Genomic DNA, 25,120 nt, shown 5'->3' on the forward strand with positions numbered 1-25,120 from the left:
GTCTTGCTCTGTCACCCAGGCTGTAGTGCAGTGGCATGATCATGGCTCACCGCTCACTGTAGTCTCCATCTCCCAGGCCCAATCAATCCTCTCACCTCAGCCTCTTGAGTAGCTGGTACTACAGGCATATGCCACCACACCCAACTAATTTTTCTATTTTTTGTAGAGGACGGCATCTCACTATGTTGCTCAGGTTGGTCTTGAACTACCGGGCTCAAGCAATCCTCCCTCCTTGGTATCCCAAAGTACTAAGATTATAGACATGAGTCACTGGGCCTGGCTGATTTTTAAAAAAATAATCTAGCATTAACTTTATTGACTTAGTAAGTTAGTTTTCCTGTGTGTGTGTGTGTGTGTGTGTCTGTAGGTGTCTGATATTATAGTTTCTTAGTATATATTTGAGAGGCCACCTGGTGTAAAGGGCAGAAAGCCTGGATTCTATTTCCAGTCTCTCATTGACTCATTCTCTTATTTGGGCTTTTTATATAAGTTTTTAAAAATAGATTCCAGACTTTTTGTGTGATAGTTTTCAATTTTTTTCTGGTCAGTTTTTTCTTTTTGATATTCTTTCTTTCAAAATTATGTCATTTGTGATGGATTTTGTTTTTCATCTTCTAAATAATTGAATTTTACCTGCTTTGATTATTTTTATTTTTTAGAGACAGAGTCTTTCTCTGTTGTCCAGGCTGGCGTACAGTGGCACAATCGTAGCTCAGTATGGCCTCAAACGCCTAGGGTCAGGCTATCCTCCCAAGTAGATAGGACCACAGGCATGCACCACCATGTCTGGCTAATTTAAGATTTTTTTTTTAGAAATGGGGTCTTGCTGTGTTGCCCAGCCTGGTCTCAAACTCCTGGGCTCAAGTGATCCTCCTGCCTAAGCCTCCCAAAGTATTGGGATTATAGGCCTGAGCTAGTGTGCCTTGGCCCTGTTTTGATTATTTTTTGTAATTGCTCGTCTTTTAGTGAAAACATTCTTGGAGTAAAAGCCCCATTTTGTGATTTTTAATATATCCTAAAGTTTTCTTTGAAATTCTAGTCAGGTTTCACATACCAAAAATTTCACATCATTATTTACTTTTTTTCCTCAACTTTAAAGGTTGTGTTTAAAGTTACACTGAGGTCACTGTTTTAGTCCTAAAGGCTCACTTTTCTAAGTCTTTGGCTTGTTTGTAATGAAAACAAAATCACATCTCGATTTTTCTCAGTCCAAGTTAGACAAAAATGGATTTTACAAAATGAACTTTGTTAAAAATCTGTAGAATGGGAAAATATGAAGTATATGAAAGTAGATTTTTCTAAGTACAAGTTTCTTCTGTGACTGCTAAGGTCACTGCCTAATAGGTACCAAATAGAGTACCAAAGTACTCTATTCACCCTGACCAGAAGGCTCCAATCTACAAGGACACTCCCCTTTTCAGATTTAGATTACTGCCTATCTTGCCTCCTGTCTTGGGAAGTTGCATACTGCATTCTTCCTCTCTCCTCCCAGCTAAAATAAGAAAAATGGTTTTCAGGTAGTGAATTTTTGGTTATCCACTAAAAAGAATCCCTGCTGTGTCCAATAATAACAGGAGTTAACTCTTTTTTTTTTAGTGGCTAAAATTATCTTACAGTTCTGGAGGTCAGAAGTCCAACAACACAGGTCCCATGGACTTAAAATCAAGATCTCAGCAGGGCTGCATTCCTTGAGGAGGCAGGAGCAAACATTTGTTAAGTGTTGTTGTATACTTGTGCTAGGTGCTTTAAATGGATTATCATTTAATCCTAACAATGGTTTTTTAAAAAATTCGTTATATAAATTTAATCAAGATTAGAAATTTACTCACACAAATGCCATTCAGAGGTAATTTAAATCAAAGAGTCAATAAACATAATTTCTTTTCTTTTTAATTTTATTTTACTTACGTTCTGGGATACATGTGCTGAATGTGCAGGTATGTTACATAGCTATACATGTGCCCTGGTGGTTTGCTGCACCTGTCAACCCATCAGCTAGGTTTTAAACCCTGCATGCATTAGATATTAGTCCTAATGCTCTCCCTTTCCTTTCCCCCAATCCCCGACAGGCCCCGGTGTGTGATGTTCCCCTGCTATGTCCATGTGTTCTCATTTTTCAACTCCCACTTATGAGTGAGAACATGTAGTGTTTGGTTTTCTGTTCCTGTGTTAGTTTGCTGAGGATGATGGTTTCCAGCTTCATCGATGTCCCCGCAAAGGACATGAACTTACTCTTTTTTTATGGCTGCACAATAAACATAATTTTATTTTTACTTCAGTTTTTCCTGGAGAATCAAAGAGAGGGACACCTCCTAATTTTTATGAAACTAGTATAACTTTGCTACCTAACTCAGATAAAGAAAATATTAGAAATGAAAATTATGGGTTTATCTTACTTATGATCATAGATGTAATATACTAAATAAAACAAAAAATTAGGTCACATTTAAAATGGGTTTTCCCAAGAATATAAGGATTATTGAAAATAAAAGAATCTCTTAGTTTTTTTTTTTTTTTTTAATGAGAAGGAGTCAGCATTCTCATATTTGGATGAGGGCCTTTGGTTTGGTGCTGATTCATCTCTGGCCTGGTATTCACTACAAAGGAAAGGATAGACCTTGACCTGAAAGTGGATGACTCCCATGGCCTTAGTGCACTTTGTGTTCACAGAAGTGAGCAACAAGGACCAATGGTTCCTTCTTATACATTAAATGCAGCAGGATGTATGACAGAGCATGCCTCCATTTGTGTACTAGTGTGGATATAGTTTATTTTTCAACTTTTAAGTTCAGAGGTACATGTGCAGGTTTGTTACATAGGTAAGCATGTGTCAAGGGAGTTTGTTGTACAGATTATTTCATCACCCAGGATTAATCCTAGTACCCATTATTTTCCTTAATCCTCTCCCTCCTCCCATCCTTTACCCTCTGATAGACCCCAGTGCCTGTTGTTCCCCTCTGTGTGTCCATGTGTTTTCATCATTTAGCTCCTACTTACAAATGAGAACATGTAGTATTTGGATTTCCGTTCTTGGGTTAGTTTGCTAAGGATAATGGCCTTCAGCTCCACCTGTGTTCCTGCAAAGGACATAGTCTCATTCTTTTGTATGGCTGCATAGTATTCCATGGTGTATATGTACCACATTTTATTTATCCAGTCTACCATGGATCTTAACAAATTTTATAAGGCAGAGTCTATTTTAACACCTGGCACCTATATAACAGATGAGGCAATCAAAGCCTAGAGATGTTAAGTAATTTTCTTGAGATCACACAGCTAGCAAGTGGCAGAGCCAGGATTTGAACACAGTTAATACTTAACTAATTTATTTTTTGATGTTCACATCAAGTTCATAGCAGTGTAGTAGGTTCTCTGAGGAGTTAGAAATATTGGATAGATATCATCTTCAATTTAGCTTGTAGTTCATTAAGACCAGAAAAATAGGCCGGGCGCAGTGGCTCATGTTGGTAATCCCAGCACTTTGGGAGGCCGAGGTGGGTGGATCACCTAAGGTCAGGAGTTCGAGACCAGCCTGACTAATATGGTGAAACCCTATCTCTACTAAAAATACAAAAATTAGCCAGGCATGGTGGCGGGTGGCTGTAGTCCCAGCTACTGGGGAGACTGAGACGGGAGAATTGCTTGAACCCAGGAGGCGGAGGTTGCAGTGAGCCGAGATCGTGCCACTGCACTCCAGCCTGGGTAGCAAAGCAAGACTCTGTCTCAAAAAAAAAAAGAAAAAAAAACCCAGAAAAATAAATTTACTGTAGGCATAGTGACCATGCCTTGAAAGCAAAAAGCAAGACTCTGTCTCAAAAAAAAAAAAAAGAAAAACCCAGAAAAATAAATTTACTATAGGTATAGTGACCATGCCTTGAAAGCAACTGTGCTCAGTTTGGCGACAACATGAAGTGAACTGGTTGGTTTATTAGTTTTTAGGTAATCATAAAAAAGTACAAATTAGTATAATGCAAACTTTACTACATTTCTAATTCTGTCTTACAGTATGGGGGAGAAAGTGGTTTGGAGCTAGATCTTTGCATCTGTCTGCCTAATGGAAATATAAATTAAGGGAATATAAAATTAAGTACTTATTAGGCATCAAATGAATGCCTGGTTTTTTTTTGTTGTTGTTGTTGTTTGTTTTTAAGAGACTCCTGGTGTCTGTGAGCTTTTTAAGTAGTCGTTTCAGATTTGGGCTCTGCAGCTGATCTTTTAAACTGTTCTTAGATTTACAAGTAGGGAATATTGAGGCGTATGTTTGTATTTGATTTAAATGTTTAGTAACATCCTTTGTAAATTAATCAATTGATTAATATTAACATTGTGTCAAATTTGATTACTTATAGCATCATTTTTCTTTCAAAGGAAGAAGCCATTGAAATGCCAAAATGCATCGGTTACTTTTATTTTTCGAAAGTTAGATGTTATGATGCTCTCATCTGTAATTTTATTACATTTACTTTTATATTTCAAAATTGCATATGGGGTTTACCTTTTATTTAAAAAACTCTTGTGAATTTCACTTAGCTAGCATCTTTTCCACATGTGCAGCTAGTTTTTAGTTAATTTTGCTTTGTATAAAAGATTCCTGTGTTTATCATCAAACCAGTTTCAGTTATCTTGGAATGAAAGCATAATAAGGAGATCTCAATTTGTTAGTTTACATAGTATGACAAATTACTGTATTTAATGTTTCCATCCTCACAACAATGAGGTGAATATTTTACCAAAAATTTCATTAATCCTTTTATGATAGATCAGTGTCACTGTGGTGCTGACTGTGGTAGGAATAATCAGTAAAAGCACAAGTAGACTCCTTTACTAAAACATAAAAATGATCAAGTTGATATTATCTTTCCATTCTACCATATGTGCTCAAACTGAATTCAGTAAATTTTAAATGGTAATGGCTAAGTAGTCCCATCTGCTTATTATGAGTTTTTTTTAATACCTAAATGCTATATTAGGTAACCTATGTTAGGAAGGTTTCAATCTAACTTATTATTTCAGTTGTGAGCTTGTTGAGAAAGGGTATATTTTACTCCATTTTGTATTCCTGGCTTCTACCACAGTGCCTGGCATAAAGTCAGTGTTTACTTAATATATGATAAATGATTGAGTGAATGAATAAAATACAATTAAAGGTGAAATATAGCAAAACCTTTCTGAGATGATTTTTAAGAAAATTAAAGCATCTTTGAGTTCTTAAAAATATGAAGTTTTTAAAATTAACCATTTTACAGTGTCAGAGAAGTAAAATGATTTGCCGTTGATCATGTAACTGGTTGAAAGTTTATTACTAGCTGAATACTGGCCTCCTACCATTTGTTGTGGTGCTCAGTTCAGCTCACTTCCTGCCTTTTATAGTTAAAACTTTATGAAATGAACATCACAGAAGGGGAATGAATTATTGAGTCTATAATGACTGTCCTTTAATTTCAGAAAGGTCCATGGGAAAAGAACCTATTACAGAGAACATTTCTGGAATTCAGTAATTTGAATTTATCATGGAAATAACTAAAACTTCTAGATCAGGTTAAATTTTATTTCATCTTTATAGCATCATTTTAAGTACCACCAAGTACTTGTTAAGGAGTAAATAACAACCTAGAAAGCTTATAATTCATTGAAATATTCAATAAGGAGTCTCCAGAAATTAAAAACCTTGATAAATTGGAAGCCTCACTTAGAAAACTTATATGCTAAAACTGTATAGGTTAATCCCCAGTTTGATATCACTCTTATGGTGAAGATACTGTTGACAAAATTTACATCTAATGAAAATTAGAAAAATTATAAAATTTGCTTTGTAAATTATAAAATTTGCTTTGTAAATTATAAATTTTTCATTGTATGTATGGCTCTGTTGGTTATTTCTATAATAGTGACATTAACAAATGGCAAAACATTTTATGAAATATTTTGGGTAACTTAAAATTTAAGAAATAGTATTGTTTCTGACTATAATAATAGTTTTCATTTATTTAGAGTCTACTCTGCAACAGATACTGCACTTTGCATGTATTATCTTAATCATATGAATAATCCTTTGAGGTATATATTACTATTGTGTTGGGCTCAGAGCCATTGAGTAGTTTACCTGTAGTGCCACAACTAGTAAGTGGTACAGGTGGGATTCAAGCTGAGGTGTGTGTGCCTTTGGAGCGTGAGCTCTTAATCAGTATTACACTGCTACATTATAGGCATGTATTATGAAATCATTCAAAACACATCTGGGAAATTCCTGGTATATAACACTATACCTACTACTCTTAGAGCTATAGAAGTCATAAAAGATATGCTCAGTCCTGGACCAGTTGAGGAAACAATATACCTACAGTAAATATCTTGAACAGTTACAAATCATCATTACCTTATAATTGAAGAGTAGAACCAGAAGCGTTGAAGAATATTTTATTAAAAATGCATCTGAAATTATTTATCAATAATGCTGATTTATGCTTTTTTGGTCCAACCACGAAACTTGGCTCTCTTAACAGGTTTTCATGGGAGTGTCTCATTACCAACATACTGTGGAAACATTCACTGGGACATATTAGTCTGAACTATGGACCATAACTTTTTCATTACCATTTTTAAGTTCTATTGTTCAGATTGATTTTCCCCCTCTCTATGCTTCCCAGCATGTATCATATTAACTGGTGATGTTTCATCTACCATGAAGTCTGCTAAAGACAAACTTTACACTTAAGGGTAAGTAAGCCTTTTTAGTGGACTTAAAATTGGATTTGCAGCACTTGAAATTTTAATTGAAAATAGTTTTATGGCCACTTTAGCCCAAATCTTTCTTTACTGAATTTTTTTGGACTTTCAGCATCTTCTCCCAAAGCATTTTGATTTTTTTCAGTGTTTTGCTTGAGACATATTTTCTAAGTAGGCATACATCATATGTGAACAAGTTGACTTTATATAGTAAATAAATGATTTTTATTAATATTCAGAAAGGGAGCAAATAGATACCTAACTGTGAAGAAGAAAGATGGATCAGAAACAGCTCATGCAATGATGACCTGTAATTTGACTCATAATACAAAACATGCTGTTAGGAGCCTAATTCAGAGATTTCCTGTCACCAATAAAGAGCGTACAGAACTTCTGCCTAAAACAGAAAGAGGAAATGTGTTTGCAGTTGAAGCTGGTATGTATTTTCTGGGGAGCTTCCTCATTTACCCTATTATTTGATGACTGTTCTTTTTCCATTTTAGATTTATTTTCGAAAACCTAGATGAAATAAGATTTCTCAATTGGAATAGTTTGTTAGAAATGATTAAGAGTTGTAAAAATTTGAAACAAAGTGCAGTGTTAAAGCATGTCATTAAGTTGAACGAAGTGTTTTTTTTAGTATTAATAATAATATCAATAGCTACCATTTACTGAGCATTAACTGTGTATGAGGCAGTATACTAAACCCTTTATATGGGGCCTCCTAGCAACCCTTGCAAGGTAAGAATTTCCCCTATTTCACAGGTGAAGAAACTGAGGCTTAGAGGAATTAAATAATTTGTTCGAGGACACCAAACCAGCCAATAAACTGCAGAGCGGGTATTTGACTCCAGGGACTAGACTTTCCTATATTATGCTGCCATGATACACTAATGAGTGAGATTTTGAACTGGGGCTTTAGCTCTGATAAGAGATTGGACAGAGTCTTCAGTACATTAAGTTGCTCAAAGGTAGATAGATAATGTATTTGGGTTATAAAATAAAGATGTAATTTTACTATTTGGAAAGATCACTTCCCTAGTAAGAAAACTATTTATTGCCTGTAGTGATAAAATTTACATAGTTATTATTGCCTATTGGAATAGATCAGCAGAATATAGAAAATATGTGGTCCTAGATATCAAAGAACTTGCACTTTAATTATAGGCACGCAAACATATTTTGAGCTACATGAATATAAAACATTTCATACCTCTTCTTTATTCCTATCTGTTTAGTTAAATGTGGGTGTTGGCCAAAATACGCCATTAGGAAATTTGTTAACATTAGGACCCTTATATTTAACACATAATTATTCTATTTGATCACTTAATCTTACATGTATAGCATTGAACATATATGGGATATTTTCTATTTTTTGTAGTATGTTTTCATAATGTACGTGACAGATCTTATAAGTATAATGTACATTATTTCCTACTATAAAAATTTAATTTTCCATGAAATTATTGATAGAAATTTATAACAAGCCTAAAAATCATATAGATTATCAAGATTGTTTTATTTTTAATGGTTATTGAATGATTTATTTTTATCAGTTTTTAAACATTATGTACCAGAAATATGTCTGAGAGGTTCGCTTTCTAATTGATATTGAAATTTGTAACATGTTCAATGAAAATAGTATGTGTAAGAGTACAATTGAGATATTGCTTGACAACTTTATGTAGACTGAGTAGAGAAGAAAACCTTTGAACGGAATTGTGTTAGAAATTATCTCTTTTGGCATGTTTTTCTAGGTTTGGCAAAAAAATTACTTATTTTTATTTTTAACACTTCTTTTTCAGTGTTGATCATACATTTTTTGTTCTTTTATTCATTTTCAAAGAAAACCGGGAAATGAGCAAGACAAGTGGGCGACTCAACAATGGCATACCTCAGATTCCAGTGAAAAGAGGAGAATCCGAATTTGATTCTTTTAGGCAGTCTTTACCAGTGTTTGAGAAACAGGAAGAAATTGTTAAAATAATTAAGGAAAATAAAGTAGTTTTGATTGTAGGAGAAACTGGGTCTGGAAAGACCACACAGGTTTGTTTCTTTTTTGTTGTTTATAGAAAAAAAAAATATATATATATATATATATATATAGTCCCATATTATAATTTTATATCAAATTTACACTGCATATGTTTAAAAAAGAAAAAGAAACTTGTGGTTATTATAGTTATGGTTATTTCAGAAATAAATTACTACTGGAATATATTTGGAGAATTTGTAGAAAGAAAATGTTTTAAATAATTTACTTATTTTTAAACTAGTGCATTAGGCCTTTATTTAAACAGAGGTGGGAAAGTGATTTGTTATCATGGAAAGAAGATGGGCTTTGGCCTTGAGTTTAGATTCCAGTTCCCTCAGTTATTGAAGTTCTAGGCTCTTTTTGTAACCTCTGTGAGCCAGAGTTCTCATTTATAAAATGGGACTAATTGCTACCTTTCACAGTGAGGTGTAGAGATTCTCTCTGTAAAGTGCCTAGCATAGCATTTTGCATATAGGAACCAAAGTAAAAGCAGTAATAACAAATATTAATATAAAGTTGACTGTAGAATGGAATTAATATGATAGGTTTGACTTGCATTTTTAGAATCAAAGTACCTCCTTATGAAGTTTCACTCATAGGATAACAGATTGGAAGTAGTAAGTATGACATCATATGACTCTTGTGTACATTCTTGCAGCATTTCAGCTTAAAATTACTAAAATTAGTTTGCTTTTAATAGAGGTTCAGATAAAATAATAAATAGAGTATTTGTAGGTTTTCTTCTTTTAGGGACATAATTTTGCTTTTGACAATTGCCTAAAATTTCCTATGATTATATTGGTTAGTTTAATAGGCTTAGTAGATAAAGCAAGGTGGGAGGAGAAGTTGACTATAAACTTTACCAGTTTTTTACTTGAAGGACTTAAACATTTTTACAGAATTATATGTGTTTATCCTTAAAACTTGATCCTGTAAAACTGAATAATTAAAAACATGATGAAATTTTTTTCTGAAGACAATGTACAAGATCTTTCTTTAGCATGAGTTTTTTTTTTTTTTTTTTTGAGACCGAGTCTCTGTCTGTCACCCAGGCTGGAGTGCAGTGGTGCTATCTCGGCTTACTGCTACCTCAGTGCCTCCCAGGTTCAAGGGATTCTGCTGGCTCAGCCTCCTGAGTAACTGGGATTACAGGCACCCGCCACCACGCCTGACCCAGCATGAGTGCTTTTATGATTAAGTGAAATTCCATGGAGTTACTCCAGAGAATTTGTTTAGCTGTCTTAGATTGTTATAATTTTTTTAGGATGAGTAATTTTGCCGTTAAGTATTAATTATAGCAGTTCTAATTATATAGAATAGAGATTATGGAAGTTTCGATAAAATGTAATAAATAGGTCTTTGTTTAAATTATTTGAATGTCCTTGCTAATGATATCTATATATGAGAATTATGGATTCCTGTTTTCAACAGTTATGTGTATCATTTTACTAGATATGAAAGGATACTTGAGAATTTAATTTGTAAATATTATACTCTTCGCTTTTTAAGAAGAAACTATTAGTTTAATGAGTTCAAACCTGAGAAATAATTTTGTCCTATTTAAAGAGTTAATTAAAATACTAATGTTTTTATTCTTTGAAATATAAAATAAAACAGAATGTAAGTAGTATTTTATCTTGCCTTTAATGGTGTTAGGAAGTTAAGTGCTTTTTGAATATTTTTTCTTATTTGTGTTCATTGTGTGAAACTTGAACACTGTGGAAAATATTTCATAGAAGGTGGAAGATTTTTTTTTTTTTTCTTTTGAGACAGGGTTTCACTCTGTCGTCCAGGCTGGAGTGCAGTGGCGTGCAGCCTCCAACTCCTGAGCTCCAGCAATTCTCCTCCCTCAGCCTCCCAAGTAGCTAGGACTATAGGTGCATGCCACCATGCCCAGCTAATTTTTAAATTTTTTGTAGAGACGAGGTTTCAACATGTTGCCCAGGCTGGTCTTGGACTCCTGGGCTCAAGCGATCCACCTGCCTTGGCCTCCCAAAGTACTGGGATTACAGGCATAAGCCACCATGCCTGGCCAGAAAATGAAATATTTTAAATTCTCCTGCCACCCTGTGTCACTGCATTACTGTCAGAATCTCCAAATATATGCTCGTGGGTTTTTGTTTGTTTGTTTTTGGTGGTAGTGGTGGTGGGGGCTTTGTATGTTTTGTTTTTGTTCTCTTTATAGCATTGTTATATATTGGTTTTTTTAACATAGGCTAAGAACACATAATTTTGCGTCTTGATTTTTTTTCACTTAACAGATTTGGATATTTTTCCAAGTCAGTGCCTATAGATATGCCTCATTGTCTAAACAACTGCATAGTATTCATGAACATTTTTGTAATGATAATAAACAATGGTGAAATATGACACTTTACTGTTTGCTGAGTTATGTAAGAGTTGTCTCATTTCAACTTCTCAATAATTTCAAGACATGGAGGTTTAATCTTTTTACAGATGAGGAATACAAATTAAAATTTACGGATGTTAATCTACTCTAGTTAACATGGCTAAGAAGTGGTAGAGTAGGAATCTTTCTCTTATATTGTACTTACTTGTATCCTAATATTTCTTTGCTTATTTGTAGGAATGTTTCAATAGGATAAATTTCCTAGAAGTGGAAATACCAGATCAAGGATATGGCAGTTAAAAATTTTAATAGCTAGATTCACTGGTTATTGTTCCATAACTCTAAAAAAGAGTTAACATATTTCTGTACTGAAAGTATTGAAAGTTCTTGTTTCTCTAAAGCTTGGGCAAGAATGGATATAATTTTTTAAACATTTATCAAGCTGATAAGCAAAAAATAATATTTTAACTTGCATTTTGTTGATTCTTAGTTATCTTTTATTTGCCTCTTATCTGTTTATCTTCTATGAGTTCCTTATTTTTATTCTTTTTGGCTTATTAATTTTTGATTTATTTTTTAGAGTGCTTTATTGTATGTTATAGATGCATGTCTGTTGACTGTTAAACATCTTAAAAATAATTTCTACCCATTTTTTGTTTTTACCTTCATTTATAGTATCTTGTTCAGTAGTTTTACATTTTTATTTAGTCAGATCTGTCAATATTTTTCTAGGGCTTTGGGGCATGTTAAGAGAGGCATTTCCTACCCTAAGATTAATGGACATTTTCTGTATTTATTTATTTAGAGGTGGGGTATCACTATGTTTCCCAGGCTGGAGTGCAGTGGCTATTCACAGAGTTGATTATAGCTCACTGTAGCCTTGAACTCTTGGCCTCAAGGGATCCTCCTGCTTCTGCCTCCTAAGTAGCTGGAACTATAGGTGCATACCACCACACCTGGCTCTTCCTATAAATATTTTATTCTAATAGTTTTATATTGTTTAAAAAATTCATCTGAAATTTATTTTATTGTATTATATCAGGTAGGAATTTTACTTTTTCTTCATGTTATTTCCAGCTCAAATATAAATTTTACTTAAAAATCTGTCCTTCCCTCCACCTTCCCTACCCAATTTAAGATGCTATTTTTGACCAAATACTGTCTATAGTACCAGTGTCTATTTCTAAAATTTTTCTTATGTATCTTTAATCTCATTATCTCTTCCTGCGCTAGGATTCTGCTTTTTTTTGTTTACAGTGTGAGCATAATATTCTTTTTCATTATCTTTTACCTTTTTTAGTGGTTGCCCTAGAGTTTGCAATATCCATTCACAACTAAACCAAGTCCACTTTCAAATAACACTATACCACCTTACAGGTAGTGCGAGTACCTTAAATAACAAAATAACCCTAATTCCTCCCTCCTGTCCCTTGTATCATTGCTGTCATTCATTTCACTTACATGTAACCATACGTATACATGTACACACACATAAGATATATACATACATAATCAGCTACATTGTTGCTATTATTATTTTGAACCAATTGTTATGTGTTAGATCAATTAACAATACAAAAAATAAAAGTTAAAAAAAATTTTTTTTACGTCCATTTATTCCTACTTTAGTGTTCTTTCTTTCATTATGAAGATTCAAGTTTCTGGTGTATGTTATTTTTCTTTCTCTGTAAATAACTTAAAAACAACGTTTCTTGCAAGGCTGTGGTCTACTGACAACAAATTCCCTCAATTTGTATTCATCTGAGAAAGTCTTCATTTCTTCTTCATTTTTGAAGGATAATTTTGCAAGTTACAGAATTCTAGGATGGTGTTTTTGTCCCCCCCGCCCCCCAACTCTTTCTCGCTGCGCTTTTCTTGCATAGTGTCTGAGGAAAACTTGGATGTAATTCTTACCTTGGCTTCTTTGTAGGTAAGGGTTTTCCCCCCTGCTCTGGCTTCTTTTAGGATTTTTCAGAAGATATCTTTGATTTTCTGTAGTTTGAAAATGATACACTTATCTTCTCTTTTAAATTTATATTTCTCTTTTAAAATATTAGTTGGTGGTACTTATGCATTTATGCTTCTGGATGCAGGGTTCTGACCTGCAGGGTTCTGACCCAGTGATGGATGAGAGACATACACTGACACAGATATTTTGCCTGTCAGTTAGGCTGAGGGTCTGGGCCACTCACAGACACCGAGGAAGGTGCTGTAAAGAGTTGTAGCTGCGGCCCCATCAGCCAGCGAAGCTCACATTTATTCAGTATAGATTAAATGGCAAAGGTCTTGAGTAGACACCACTAGAGGGTAATTGACTTTGCAGACCTCATGAGTAGAGAGCAATTATGTGGTCCTAAGCCCAATTAAAGGTTGGTCTTAGGACCACATGAGTAAACAAGCTATTTAGATAAACTCCTCTGTGTCTACGAGCTCAGCTTTTAAGAGAATTCAGCTGCCTTCAGCCAAACACTTTATGCAACCCCCAGGCCTTCCAAGAGGGTTTTTGTTTATTTCCTATAATTTTACAATTTCTCTCATCATCCTGACCGAGCCCCCACATCTGGATGAACTAGTCAAGTTAAAAAAAAAAAAAATCTTAGGGGCTAACACATGTATAAAAGATGTTTTCTTTTACTCACAGTTAAAAAAATGAAAATAAAAACAATTATATTTTTTAACTATAAGATTGGCAGAAATTAAAAAATTGATGATACCGAGTATTTGTATGGGTGTTGGAAGGCAGCTCTTCTGCTTTGTTGCTTTGTTGGTAGGAGTATAAATTGTTTTGGGGAGCAATTTGATAATTTTTTTAATCTAAGTTAAAAATTTATTTACTCCTTGACTCAGCATTTTCACTATTAGTGATTTCACTGCTATTACATATATCTTTCTAAAACTCTGGAGATAGGTGTTTACTGCAGTGTTGTTTATAATATCAAGCAACAACATCAATAACAAACCTCAAAAACTGGAAATTACTTAAATGTTTAATCATTTGTTAAATTATAGCATATCCATGAGATGGAATATGCAGCTGTTAAAATGGGCTAGGCAGATCTGGTATATTATGTGAAAACTGCAAATTACAGACATTAAGTACAGTCATCACTTTGCATGGATAAAAATCATGCTTATATACACAAATATTCTGGGTTGTGTAAAACTTTTTTTTTCTTGAGAGATTTCATAAGTAACAGTAGTTACTTTTATGGAGAAGATATAAGGGCATTGGTGGTGGGGAGTAGGTAAGATTTTGATTTTAAATCTTTCCAACCTGTTTGAATTTTATTTATAAAAAAGTATCTACAATCCTGGATTATAGACTATTTTTGTTTTTTTATGCTTTTCTTTATTTAAAAAATCCCAGTGGAATTGTTATTTTTATTTCATTGACTTTATGGAATAATTTGGGGAGAAGTTAACATTTTTACAGCATTGGTTATCCCCATACATGAATATGACATATTTTCTTTATATATTCAGGTCTTCTTTTATGTTTTTCCAGTAGCATTTTATAATCTTCATGCAAACCTTAAATATTCCTGGATATATTTGATTTTAGATATTTTAGCTTTAGTTTCTATTGTGAGCAAGATCTTTTCAAATTACATTTTTTAGCTGATTACCAGTTACATGAATGTTGTTGATTTTATGATTATATTTGGACTTGTTATAGAACTTCTTTAATTCTAATGGTTTTTCAGTTGATTCACTTAGATTTTTTGTGGTATGTGATCATGTCATCTTACAGTATTTTAAAACTTTTGTTTCAGATTCCTCAGTTCCTTTTAGATGATTGCTTTAAAAATGGTATCCCCTGCCGTATATTTTGTACTCAACCAAGACGATTGGCAGCTATCGCTGTGGCTGAAAGAGTTGCCGCAGAGAGAAGGGAAAGGATTGGTCAAACAATTGGTTATCAGATCCGATTAGAAAGCAGGTAAAAACAGTTCTCATGTATCTTCTCTTTTATCATGCTTAAAAAAGACTATGTATATTTCACTAAAAATAGAGGATGTGTTCGTTGAAAAGTTAGATGATCATTTTGCTCCAAGTAAGTCTACATCAGGATGTTGAAGTCATGTCTAAATCTAGAGAAGTATTGAATGAAGAGTTTGAAAAAGACTTTGAACCATAGATAAAAATTCCATTTCAGGCCAGACGCGGTGGCTCATGCCTGTAATCCCAATACTTTGGGAGGCCGAGGCGGGTGGATCACCTGAGGTCAGGAGTTTAAGACCAGCCTGACCAACATGGAGAAACCCTGTCTCTACTAAAAAAAAAAAAAAATACAAAATTATCTGGGCTTGGTTGTGCATGCCTGTAATCCCAGCTACTCGGGAGGCTGAGGCAGGAGAATCGTTTGAACCCAGAAGGCAGAAGTTGTGGTGAGCTGAGATCGCGCCATGGCACTGCAGCCTGGGCAACAAGAGCAAAACCGTCTCAAAAAAAAAAAAAAAAAAAATTTCGTTTCCTAGTTTCATGATCATAGTTATTTTACCTCTTTGAGCCCCAGTGTCCTCATCTATAAAATGAATCAAAGAAAAACATCTAGAGTACAGGTTTGATGTGAAGTTTACAGTGAACACTCAATAACTGCTAGTGAATTTATTATCAGTAGTAGTATAAATTGAGCATCTTAAATCCAAAAATCTGAAATCCAAGATGCTAAAAAATCTAAAACTTTTTGAGTGCCAACATGACACTCAAAGGAAATGCTCATTAGAGCATTTTGGATTTATGATTTTCAGATTTGAGATGCTCACCTGGAGGTATTCTAAAACCTGGAAAAATCTGAAACCTAAAACCCTTTCTGTCTCAAGCATTTTGGATAAGGGATACTCCGTATATGTAGTATTAGTAATACCTTCTTGACAAGTAGTACTTTTTTTAATTCTCAGTGGTGATTAAAAAATCTGATTCCATTTGTAACATACTTTATACGCAAGCTAAAAGTACTTAAGGTTTTGTTTTGTTTTTAGAGCAGCTTAGGTTCTTTAACAAAATACATCACTTAATATAAAAGGCTATTGTCAGGCAGTCTCACATAACTGCAAAACCACATAGCTTTACTAATAAACTATACATACCGGTACACTATTATATTAGTAATATTTATTAAAATGTGTACGAGGCCAGCATTTAATGTGATTATATTTTAGTTACATGAAAGACTTGCAATTGTGCACTTTATTTTGCTTTTTTTTAAAAGGGTTTCTCCAAAGACACTTCTGACATTTTGTACTAATGGGGTATTGCTTCGTACATTGATGGCAGGAGATAGTACGTTGTCGACTGTGACACATGTTATCGTGGTAAGAATATTGCTGAATTTGTCATATGTAACTCAGATTGCTTAAAATTTAAATACACATGCCGTTTCAGGATAGTCTCAAAAAATTTAAATACATAATTACATTTTTGGAATAGGGTAGAAAACAGAACCAACTTATTCTTTTGAACAGGCTATAATGATCAAGTTATTTTTTGTCTATAATTATTAGAAATATTTTGTATTACAAAAATAATAAAACCTTCAGCCTTTATTGAGGGAAAATGAAATAAGCAGGTAGTTTTAAAAAATGTGCTTTTCATATATGAAAATGATGTATGCACTTAGAGTTCTCAAAAAAAAGGGAGATTTCTTTTATCTCTATACTTGGTTGTTTGATCCCTTCATTAATATATATTTCCCAATGATAGGGGTATACTAATAGACTCCATGATTAAGCTGCTAAATTAACTAACTGCTGATGAACTAAGTTGATGAGTTTACCCGTTTGTTAAGGAATTCTAAGCTTTTATCTAGTTTGTGTCAAAAAAAAAATAGATTTAAGTTTTATGAGCTTGGAATAAGCAGCTTTTAGAAACTTACCCAAACCAAAGGATGCACTTCATAAGCTCTGATGCTAAAAGAAACACATTTACATAGATTTTTTATGTATTAAAAGCACATTAAATTGGACTTATAATTTTTTGCAGTTTTATATTCTGTGGGAAAAAAGGGCAATATAGACAGCTCTCTGTATCTGTGGGTTCCATGACTATGGATTCAAACAACTGCAGGTTGAAAACATTTAAAAAAATATTGTGTGTCTATTGAACATGTACAGGCTTTTCTTGTTATTATTCCCTAAAGAATATAGTGTAACTATTTACCTAGCATTACACTGTACTAGGTAATATAGGTAGTCTAGAGATGATTTAAAGTATATGGAAGGATTTGCATAGGATATGTGCAAATACTATGCCATTTTTTTTTTAATCAGGGACTTGAGCATTCATGAATTTTGGCATGGGGGAAGGCCCTGGAACCATTCACTCACAGATGCCAAGGGACAACTTTACTTTGTCATCTACATTTCATTGTTAATGTCTAATTATTTCTGAAATTCCTGTAATACAAAATTTTCATGAATATTGATTGGCCTTGTCCACATTTAATTTGAATTAGTGTAAAACCCAGTGGTGCCATTGTTTTAAAGACTTAGTCATCAATAATGTTTTAACTGTTCCATGGTTTTATTTCTGTTTACTACAGGATGAAGTGCATGAAAGGGATCGATTTAGTGATTTCTTACTTACAAAGTTAAGAGATTTGTTGCAAAAGCACCCAACTTTGAAACTAATTCTTTCTAGTGCTGCCTTGGATGTAAATCTCTTCATAAGATATTTTGGAAGTTGTCCAGTGATATATAGTAAGTTAAATTGTCAAATTTCTTCTATAATTTTTATGAAAGAACACTTTTGGACATTATTTATCCTAACAGAAACTGGGGAATATTCTGAAGTAGAGGGCATCTGTTACCGTTCCTCCTGAGATAGGCTTAATTGCCACGTCTTTCTGTTTTCAACTTCTCCTTTTCTATCAACAGCTCTTTGGTATTGTGTAGTGAGCCTAATTCTCTTACCTTAAAAGGAAATATGCTTTATTTTCACTTTGTGTTCCCTCTTAAATTGTCCTATAACTATTTCCCTTTATTGATAGATATCTTTGAAAAGTAGTCTATACTCCCATGTTTTACTTCACATTCTCTTCTGAAAATGCTAAAACAACTTTTGCCCTTGTCCTTTATTAAAAACGGATTTTGCCACTAGTCTTTAAAAAAATGATAAATTCCTCTTCAAAAAATACAAAAGTTAGGCCGGGCATGGTGGCTCATGCCTGTAATCCTAGCACTTTGGGAGGCCAAGGCAGATGGATCATGAGGTCAGGAGATCGAGACCATCCTGGCTAACGCAGTGAAACCCCGTCTCTACTAAAAGTACAAAAATTTAGCCGGGCGTGGTGGCAGGCACTTGTAGTCCCAGCTACTCGGGAGGCTGAGGCAGGAGAATGGCATGAACCCAGGAGGCGGAGCTTGCAGTGAGCTGAGATTGTGCCACTGCACTCCAGCCTGGGTGACAGAGCAAGATTCCATCTCAAAAAAAATAAATAAATAAAAATACAAAAGTTCTGTTTACTTCAATGAAATAATACAAAAATATATAGAGAAAAAGTTCACAATTGCCCCTATCCTTGTTGCATGTCCTACTTTTCTGATGTATGGATGTTAACAGTGTTATATATATTCGTTCTTACTTAATGTAAGAACACAAATGTATGCAAATATATACATATTTATAACATTTACAAAAATTGGCTTTATGGATTTATGATTTATGGATGTTAACAGTGTTTTATATATATTTATTCTTCATGCTCACAAAAATGTATGCAAATATATACACATTTACAACATTTACAAAAATTGGTTTTATAAACATGAGCACATGGCTAATACATTACTTGCAGTTTGCTTTATCATGAACAGTTTTCCAGTTTAGTAACCCTGGATCTAGTTCTTTATTTTAAGCAGCTGCATAATAAAATATTTCATAATATTGATGTACTATATTTATTTTACCATTTATTTTTGGATATTCAAGTTGGTTCTAGATCCCCCGCCTCGCCCCTGCCAACAATGTTATAATGAACATCCTTTTATGTATATCCTGATGTACTGGATTTCTAGGGATAGATTTCTGAAAGTGAATTTGCTAAATAAGAGTATATCTATTTTTAATTTTAACACCTTTTGCCGTTTTACTTTTCAAAAGGCTGAAATGATTTACATTTCTGAAGTGTATAGGGCTATTTATTTGAATTTTTACCAGTGTCGTTTGACATTAACCTAATTGCCAATCTGATATTCAAATTTTAGGCAAAAATCTTACTTAACTTTTCTGTGGTATCTTTTATGGTTGGCTGTCTCTCTCTCTCTCTCTCTTTTTTTTTTTTTTGTGAAATGCTCAGATGCTGTAATTTGTTTGATAACATTGCTGCTTGCTGAACCTCATTCTTCATTATATCCCATGCTTTCTCAGTCTCCCCTGTGGGCTTTTCTTCTTTTACATGATACTTAAATAGTGATATTCTCTAGAATTATTCCCTTGATCCATTTCCTTTTTTTTTTCTGTTCGTTCCGTCTTCCTTCCTTCCTTTCCCACTATTCCCATCCTCTTGTTTCCTGCCCTCTGCTGTACTCTACTAGGTATTGGAGATGCATAGTTTCCCTGGAAGCTCTCATTCATGCCCTGGGCTTCTATTTTTTCTTTTATACTGATGACTTCTGAATCTTTATTTTCAGTTGTTCTCCAGAGCTTTGGATTTAGATATTTCTAATATGCCCCAAACTGAATACTTCATCTCTTCTGCAAAACCCTTTTCTCTTCCTGTGTTACCTGTCTTAGTTAATCATATTACTATTGACCTAATCACCTGAATCACAAACCTATAAATTCTTAACTCCTTGTAATAATCTTGGGTGATCAGGGACATCAGATCTGTACATATGCTAATTGAAATCTCATTTTTCATTTTACATGCCTAAAACCAAACCCCATTTCCCACCAGCAAACATGTTCTTTTCAGCTTTCTTTGTTACCTCAGAGAATGACATTATCATTCAGATTTGCAAGCCAGACATCCAAGGACTATATTTGACACTTTTTTTTTTTTCCATATCCAATATAATGCTGAGTTCTACGGATTTTACCTCCCGCCTAGCTCTAGAATTTGTCTGTTTCTTTTTGGTTTTCACTATTATTAATCTCATTCAGGTTAACCTGAACTATTGCAGTAGCTGCTACTTGGCTTGACGTAGCATTCTGCTGTCTTTTAAATCCATTGTCCATATTGCAGTCAAAGTGGTCTTCTCTGAAGTAGAATTCTGATGATGTCGAGCACTTTCCTGAGCTTAAATCTTTGAATGACTTTTACCTCAGGATAAAGACATAAACCCTTAGTAAGACTTATCTTTTCCTCTTACCTCATCTTGAACGATATCCATCTCCATTCCCACACTCCCACCATTTTTCAAGTAAGTTAGCCTTTTAGTTCCTTGAAACACCTTTGGGTCCTTGAAACTCCTTTCTAGCACAGGGACTTTGCACATGCTGTTTTTCATCATCATTATACACTTTTTATTCTTTTCATATGGCTTTGTTATTTTGTTTATCTTCTTGTTGCTCATTTTCTTAGTGAGGGTACTTTTCTTGATGTGTTCAAATCCCCCCGGTTACATACTGTCATGGTGTCTTGTACTTGTATCTCATGACTCTTCACAACTCTATATTTACCTTCATATTCTGGATTTTTGGATTAATTTCTGTCTCTTCCGCCAGCTTGCCTCCAGGGAACAGGAAATAGCTCTGTTTCCTCTTACCATTTCTGCTTATAATACAATGATATTGATGCCAGACCCATGATAAGTAGGTAGTAAACACTAGAGGAAAAAACCCAAGCACACGAACAGTTGTCTAATCGTTGTTTGTAAGTCACAGTTAATAGTTAAAGGACAATATTATAAGAGTCAGTTGAACTATGAAATTGCTTTTGGATATTATATTCAGATTCATTAACTTGGGATTTTCGTGTTTTTATGTGAATTTTCTCTAAGATGCAAGTTAAGTATTTAATTTTTTTTTATTATTTAGTACAGGGAAGACCATTTGAAGTAAAAGAAATGTTTCTGGAAGATATTTTAAGAACAACTGGATATACAAACAAAGAAATGTTAAAATACAAAAAGGAAAAACAGCAAGGTAAATTTTTTAATAAAAGAAATATAAAAGAAATTACTATTGATAATGACTTTGGAGTACTCCATCCTTACATTGTGGAGGTACAAGGACACTTGAAAGTGTTTTTCTCTTGTATATAATTGTATAACATTATATTGGAATATTGTCCCAAATATTCCTTTGCTTTCTGGTTTGTGTCCAGAAGTTATAATCTGTGGAGAGAAACTGAAAGTGGGGGCCAGAGTTGAGGAGGTGTCTGTATCCAAAGATTCAGCCACCTTTCAAGCAGATAGAAGAGTATATGCTGGTTGCCCACAGCATATCTCATAGGGAAGGAATGGGAAGTGAATGGGAGGGAGTGAAAAAAGTAGTATGTGAGTAATAACGAACTCAACTTTGATAAAAATGTTGAGTTTTCCAAATCTTGATGATGTTACAGGATTTCATTGATACTTTGAATTTAGCATTATTTGCCTGTTAATACATCTCATGTAATGACATATTTCAGCTTTTGAATTAGGGTTCAGATTTCTTTTTCTTAATTTTAACTTCATTATTCATCATAGAAGACTTGGCTTCAAGCTTTGATACCTTGTTTATTCTGTATGCCCTTGTACAAAAATCTGAACTCCTTTGGATTCTCCCCTTGAAAAATGTAATCAGCAATGCTGATTTCACTGGGCAGCACTGAATTACTGATATGTAAGTTCTAAAACTCCTAGATCTTGAAACTTAAAAAAAAAAATTGAAAAAAATTTTTTTTAGAGACAGGGTCTCGTTCTATCACTCAGGCTGGAGTGCAGTGGTACAGTCATGGCTCACTGCAGCCTCGACCTCCTGGTCTCAAGGGATCCTCCCACCTCAGCCTCTTGAGATGTAGACCACTGTGCCCAACTAATTTTTTAAATATTTTGTAGAGACGCAGTCTTGTTATATCGCCCAGGCTGGTCTTGAACTCCTGGCCTCAAGCAGTCCTCTTGCCTCAGCTTCCTAAAGTGGAATTACAGGCATGAGCCACCATGTCCAGCTGAAACATTTGAACATGAAAATTATATATAATTGTATCTTAAAAAACTAGCATGGTGGTAGAACTTCAACAAATGGTTTTCTACAAAGTGCTGTATGAATATTGGTCATTGATTTAAACAATAGTTATAACATGGATAAAGATACTCTTAATTCTGGACTTACTTAGAAGTAAACTTATTAGTAGGACTTGGAACAATAGATGAATGCATGAATGTATTAGCCCATTTTCACACTGCTGTAAAGATACTACCTGAGATTTGGAAATTTATAAAGAAAAGAGGTTTAATTGACTCACAGTTCTGCATGGCTGGGGAGGCCTCAGGAAACTTAGTCATAATGGAAGGCAAAGAGGAAGCAAGGACCTTCTTTACATGGCAGCAAGAGAGAGAAGTGCAAGCAAGGGAAATACCAGATGCTTATAAAACCATCAGATCTCGTGAGAACTCACTCACTATCATGAGAACAGCATGCCCCCATGATCCAATCACCTCCCACCAGGTCTTTCCCTCAACACCTGGGGATTATAATTCAAGATGAGATTTGGGTGGAGACATAAAGCCTAACCATATCAATGAAGTTTTCAAGCAGTTTCATGTGTCTTTATGTTTCAGCATAACACATTTTTTATTGAATATTCTTAATATACTTTTTAAAAAACTACAGAATAAGACCAACTTTTAAGAGATACCAGATTCACATAATTTATTTAAACAAAGGAGTACATTTCAAAAAGGAAATGATTTGTCTACATATTCTTTCTTTGATAATTAATTTAGAAGAGAAACAACAAACCACACTTACAGAATGGTACTCAGCTCAAGAAAATAGTTTCAAGCCTGGATCTCAGAGGCAGAGAACTGTTCTAAATGTGACTGATGAGTATGACTTACTGGATGATGGTGGTGATGCTGTCTTCAGTCAGCTGGTATGACCTTCCTGGTTTCCCACTGATATTTTGTGTGAAAATTGTGTAGGTTAAAGAACATTTTATGAGCTTATAATTTTTTTTTTTGAAATGGAGTCTCGCTCTGTGGCCCAGGCTAGAGTGCAGTGGCGTGATCTCAGCTCACTGCAAGCTCCGCCTTCCAGGTTCATGCCATTCTCCTGCCTCAGCCTCCCGAGTAGCTGGGACTACAGGTGCCCGCCACCATGTCCAGCTAAATTTTTGTATTTTTAGTAGAGACGGGATTTCATTGTGTTAGCCAGGATGGTCTTGATCTCCTGATCTCGTGATCCGCCAGCCTCGGCCTCCCAAAGTGCTGGGATTACAGGAGTAAGCCACTACACCCAGCCAAGAGATTGTAATTTTTTACTGCATAATTGAATGGTAATTCTCTTGGTATATTTTAGACTACAACCAATTTTTCAGAGCAACTTTCTACTCTTTAAAAAAATAATTTACCCTTTTTTTGAGCATGTGATAGTATGTAATGCAGTTATGCTTGCAGTTTTCTACCAGTGTTTAAAGTTGTAATGTATCCAAATGAACTGTACATGAGTTTTTAAAAATACTTTTAAAGAATATTTAAAAATTGGTAATAAAAATTGTTATTTAACATCTTTATAGATATGCACACTAAATATACTATATATATTATGATATATATCCTATATGTTTATAGGATTATAACACATGCTGTATATAAAAACATACAGTATAGACTTATTTGGGTCATGGAACAGCATTTTGACCATGTATATTTGTGGTTCTTAAGACTGGCTGTACATTCTGTCACCTGAGGAGCTTTTAAAGCCCTATGGAATCTAGCACCCTACCAACAAGAGATTCTGATGCACTTGCTCTGGGGTGGGACCTGGCATCAGTATTAAAAAGCTCCAGGTGATACTTCTCTTGATGTACAGTTGGGAGAGAGAACTACTGATCTGTATGTGCATTTAACAACATCGCATTGGAAGCACAATTAACATTGTGACTGGATCATAGTCCTTTGTTGACAAACTCATTCTCAGATAAAAGTTGAGTATAAGGACTGGATACCGTATTGTGAGTGATAATGTTTGTGATGAAAGGAGAAATTTTTTATGTCAAAGCCTTTGCTATAGTATCATAGGATTAGTAGTCCTTATGGCCATTGTGGCCATCTTATGTCCTTTGCAAGCAAATGTTACTTACATTGTTAGGTAATTTATGATAATTTATGATTTTTACTGTTTTTTGTAGACTGAAAAAGATGTGAATTGCCTTGAACCATGGTTAGTAAAGGAAATGGATGCTTGCCTTTCTGATATATGGCTACATAAAGATATTGATGCCTTTGCTCAGGTCTTTCATCTCATTTTAACTGAAAATGTTAGTGGTAAGTTTATTTTAATTTTAAAAAATTACCCTTGCAGTTATTTATGGTGGAAGTATAGTTTAATTCAAAACGTATGTACTACCAATAATTGCACAACCAAAAATTTTATTTTTTAGAAGTATTTTATTTCAAATGTACAAATCAGGATCTTCTTGCTAGCATAGCATAGTAGAAATAAATATTGTGTTAAATCAGATTCTTAAGCTAATGTCTCCATTGCAGTTTGAAGAGCTGTGTGATTACATGACAATTATGTGCAAAAATGCTGTTATGTGTATGTGTTGTGTATATACTCTTGTCTTTCCCTTCCTTGGAAAGGATTTAGATGTCAAGTATTTATTCTTTCACCTAAACCCCTCAGCACTATTATTGTAATTATTATTGATTACTTTCTTCTTGAAATGTTTTACTCAGTTAACTTCCAGTATTTCATACTTGGCTTATTTTCTTCTTATTTCCCTGGCTCTAACTTCTTGGTTTTCTTGGCAAGATCTTTTTCTTTTTTTCTGACCTGTAAATATGAAATCTCCTAGGTCTCAATCCTTAAGACCTTAATTCTATTTATACTTACTCCTTAAGTGGATCTCAAATAGT

General features: G+C 34.1%; 1 protein-coding gene across 3 annotated transcripts in view; it reads left to right on the top strand.

Moving 5' to 3' along the window:
- The window catches only part of YTHDC2 (YTH N6-methyladenosine RNA binding protein C2), an 82,438-nt gene that overhangs the window by 4,525 nt on the left and 52,793 nt on the right, over nucleotides 1–25,120 (top strand). For 2 of the 3 annotated variants that reach the window (XR_010126433.1, XM_054488734.2), the window contains exons 3-10: nucleotides 6,966–7,162; nucleotides 8,576–8,775; nucleotides 14,888–15,054; nucleotides 16,327–16,429; nucleotides 17,656–17,812; nucleotides 21,093–21,200; nucleotides 22,985–23,133; nucleotides 24,391–24,526. Coding sequence is in view for 2 of the 3 variants with exons in the window: in XM_054488734.2 (XP_054344709.1) it covers nucleotides 6,966–7,162; nucleotides 8,576–8,775; nucleotides 14,888–15,054; nucleotides 16,327–16,429; nucleotides 17,656–17,812; nucleotides 21,093–21,200; nucleotides 22,985–23,133; nucleotides 24,391–24,526 (1,217 nt within the window). In the remaining variant the exon portion in view is untranslated. The remainder of the gene's footprint in view (nucleotides 1–6,965; nucleotides 7,163–8,575; nucleotides 8,776–14,887; nucleotides 15,055–16,326; nucleotides 16,430–17,655; nucleotides 17,813–21,092; nucleotides 21,201–22,984; nucleotides 23,134–24,390; nucleotides 24,527–25,120) is intronic. The other variant, XM_054488735.2, reaches the window with a different exon arrangement.

Source organism: Pongo pygmaeus, chromosome 4 (genome assembly GCF_028885625.2).
Source record: "Pongo pygmaeus isolate AG05252 chromosome 4, NHGRI_mPonPyg2-v2.0_pri, whole genome shotgun sequence".
In the NCBI taxonomy this organism is placed as follows: Eukaryota; Metazoa; Chordata; class Mammalia; order Primates; family Hominidae; genus Pongo; species Pongo pygmaeus.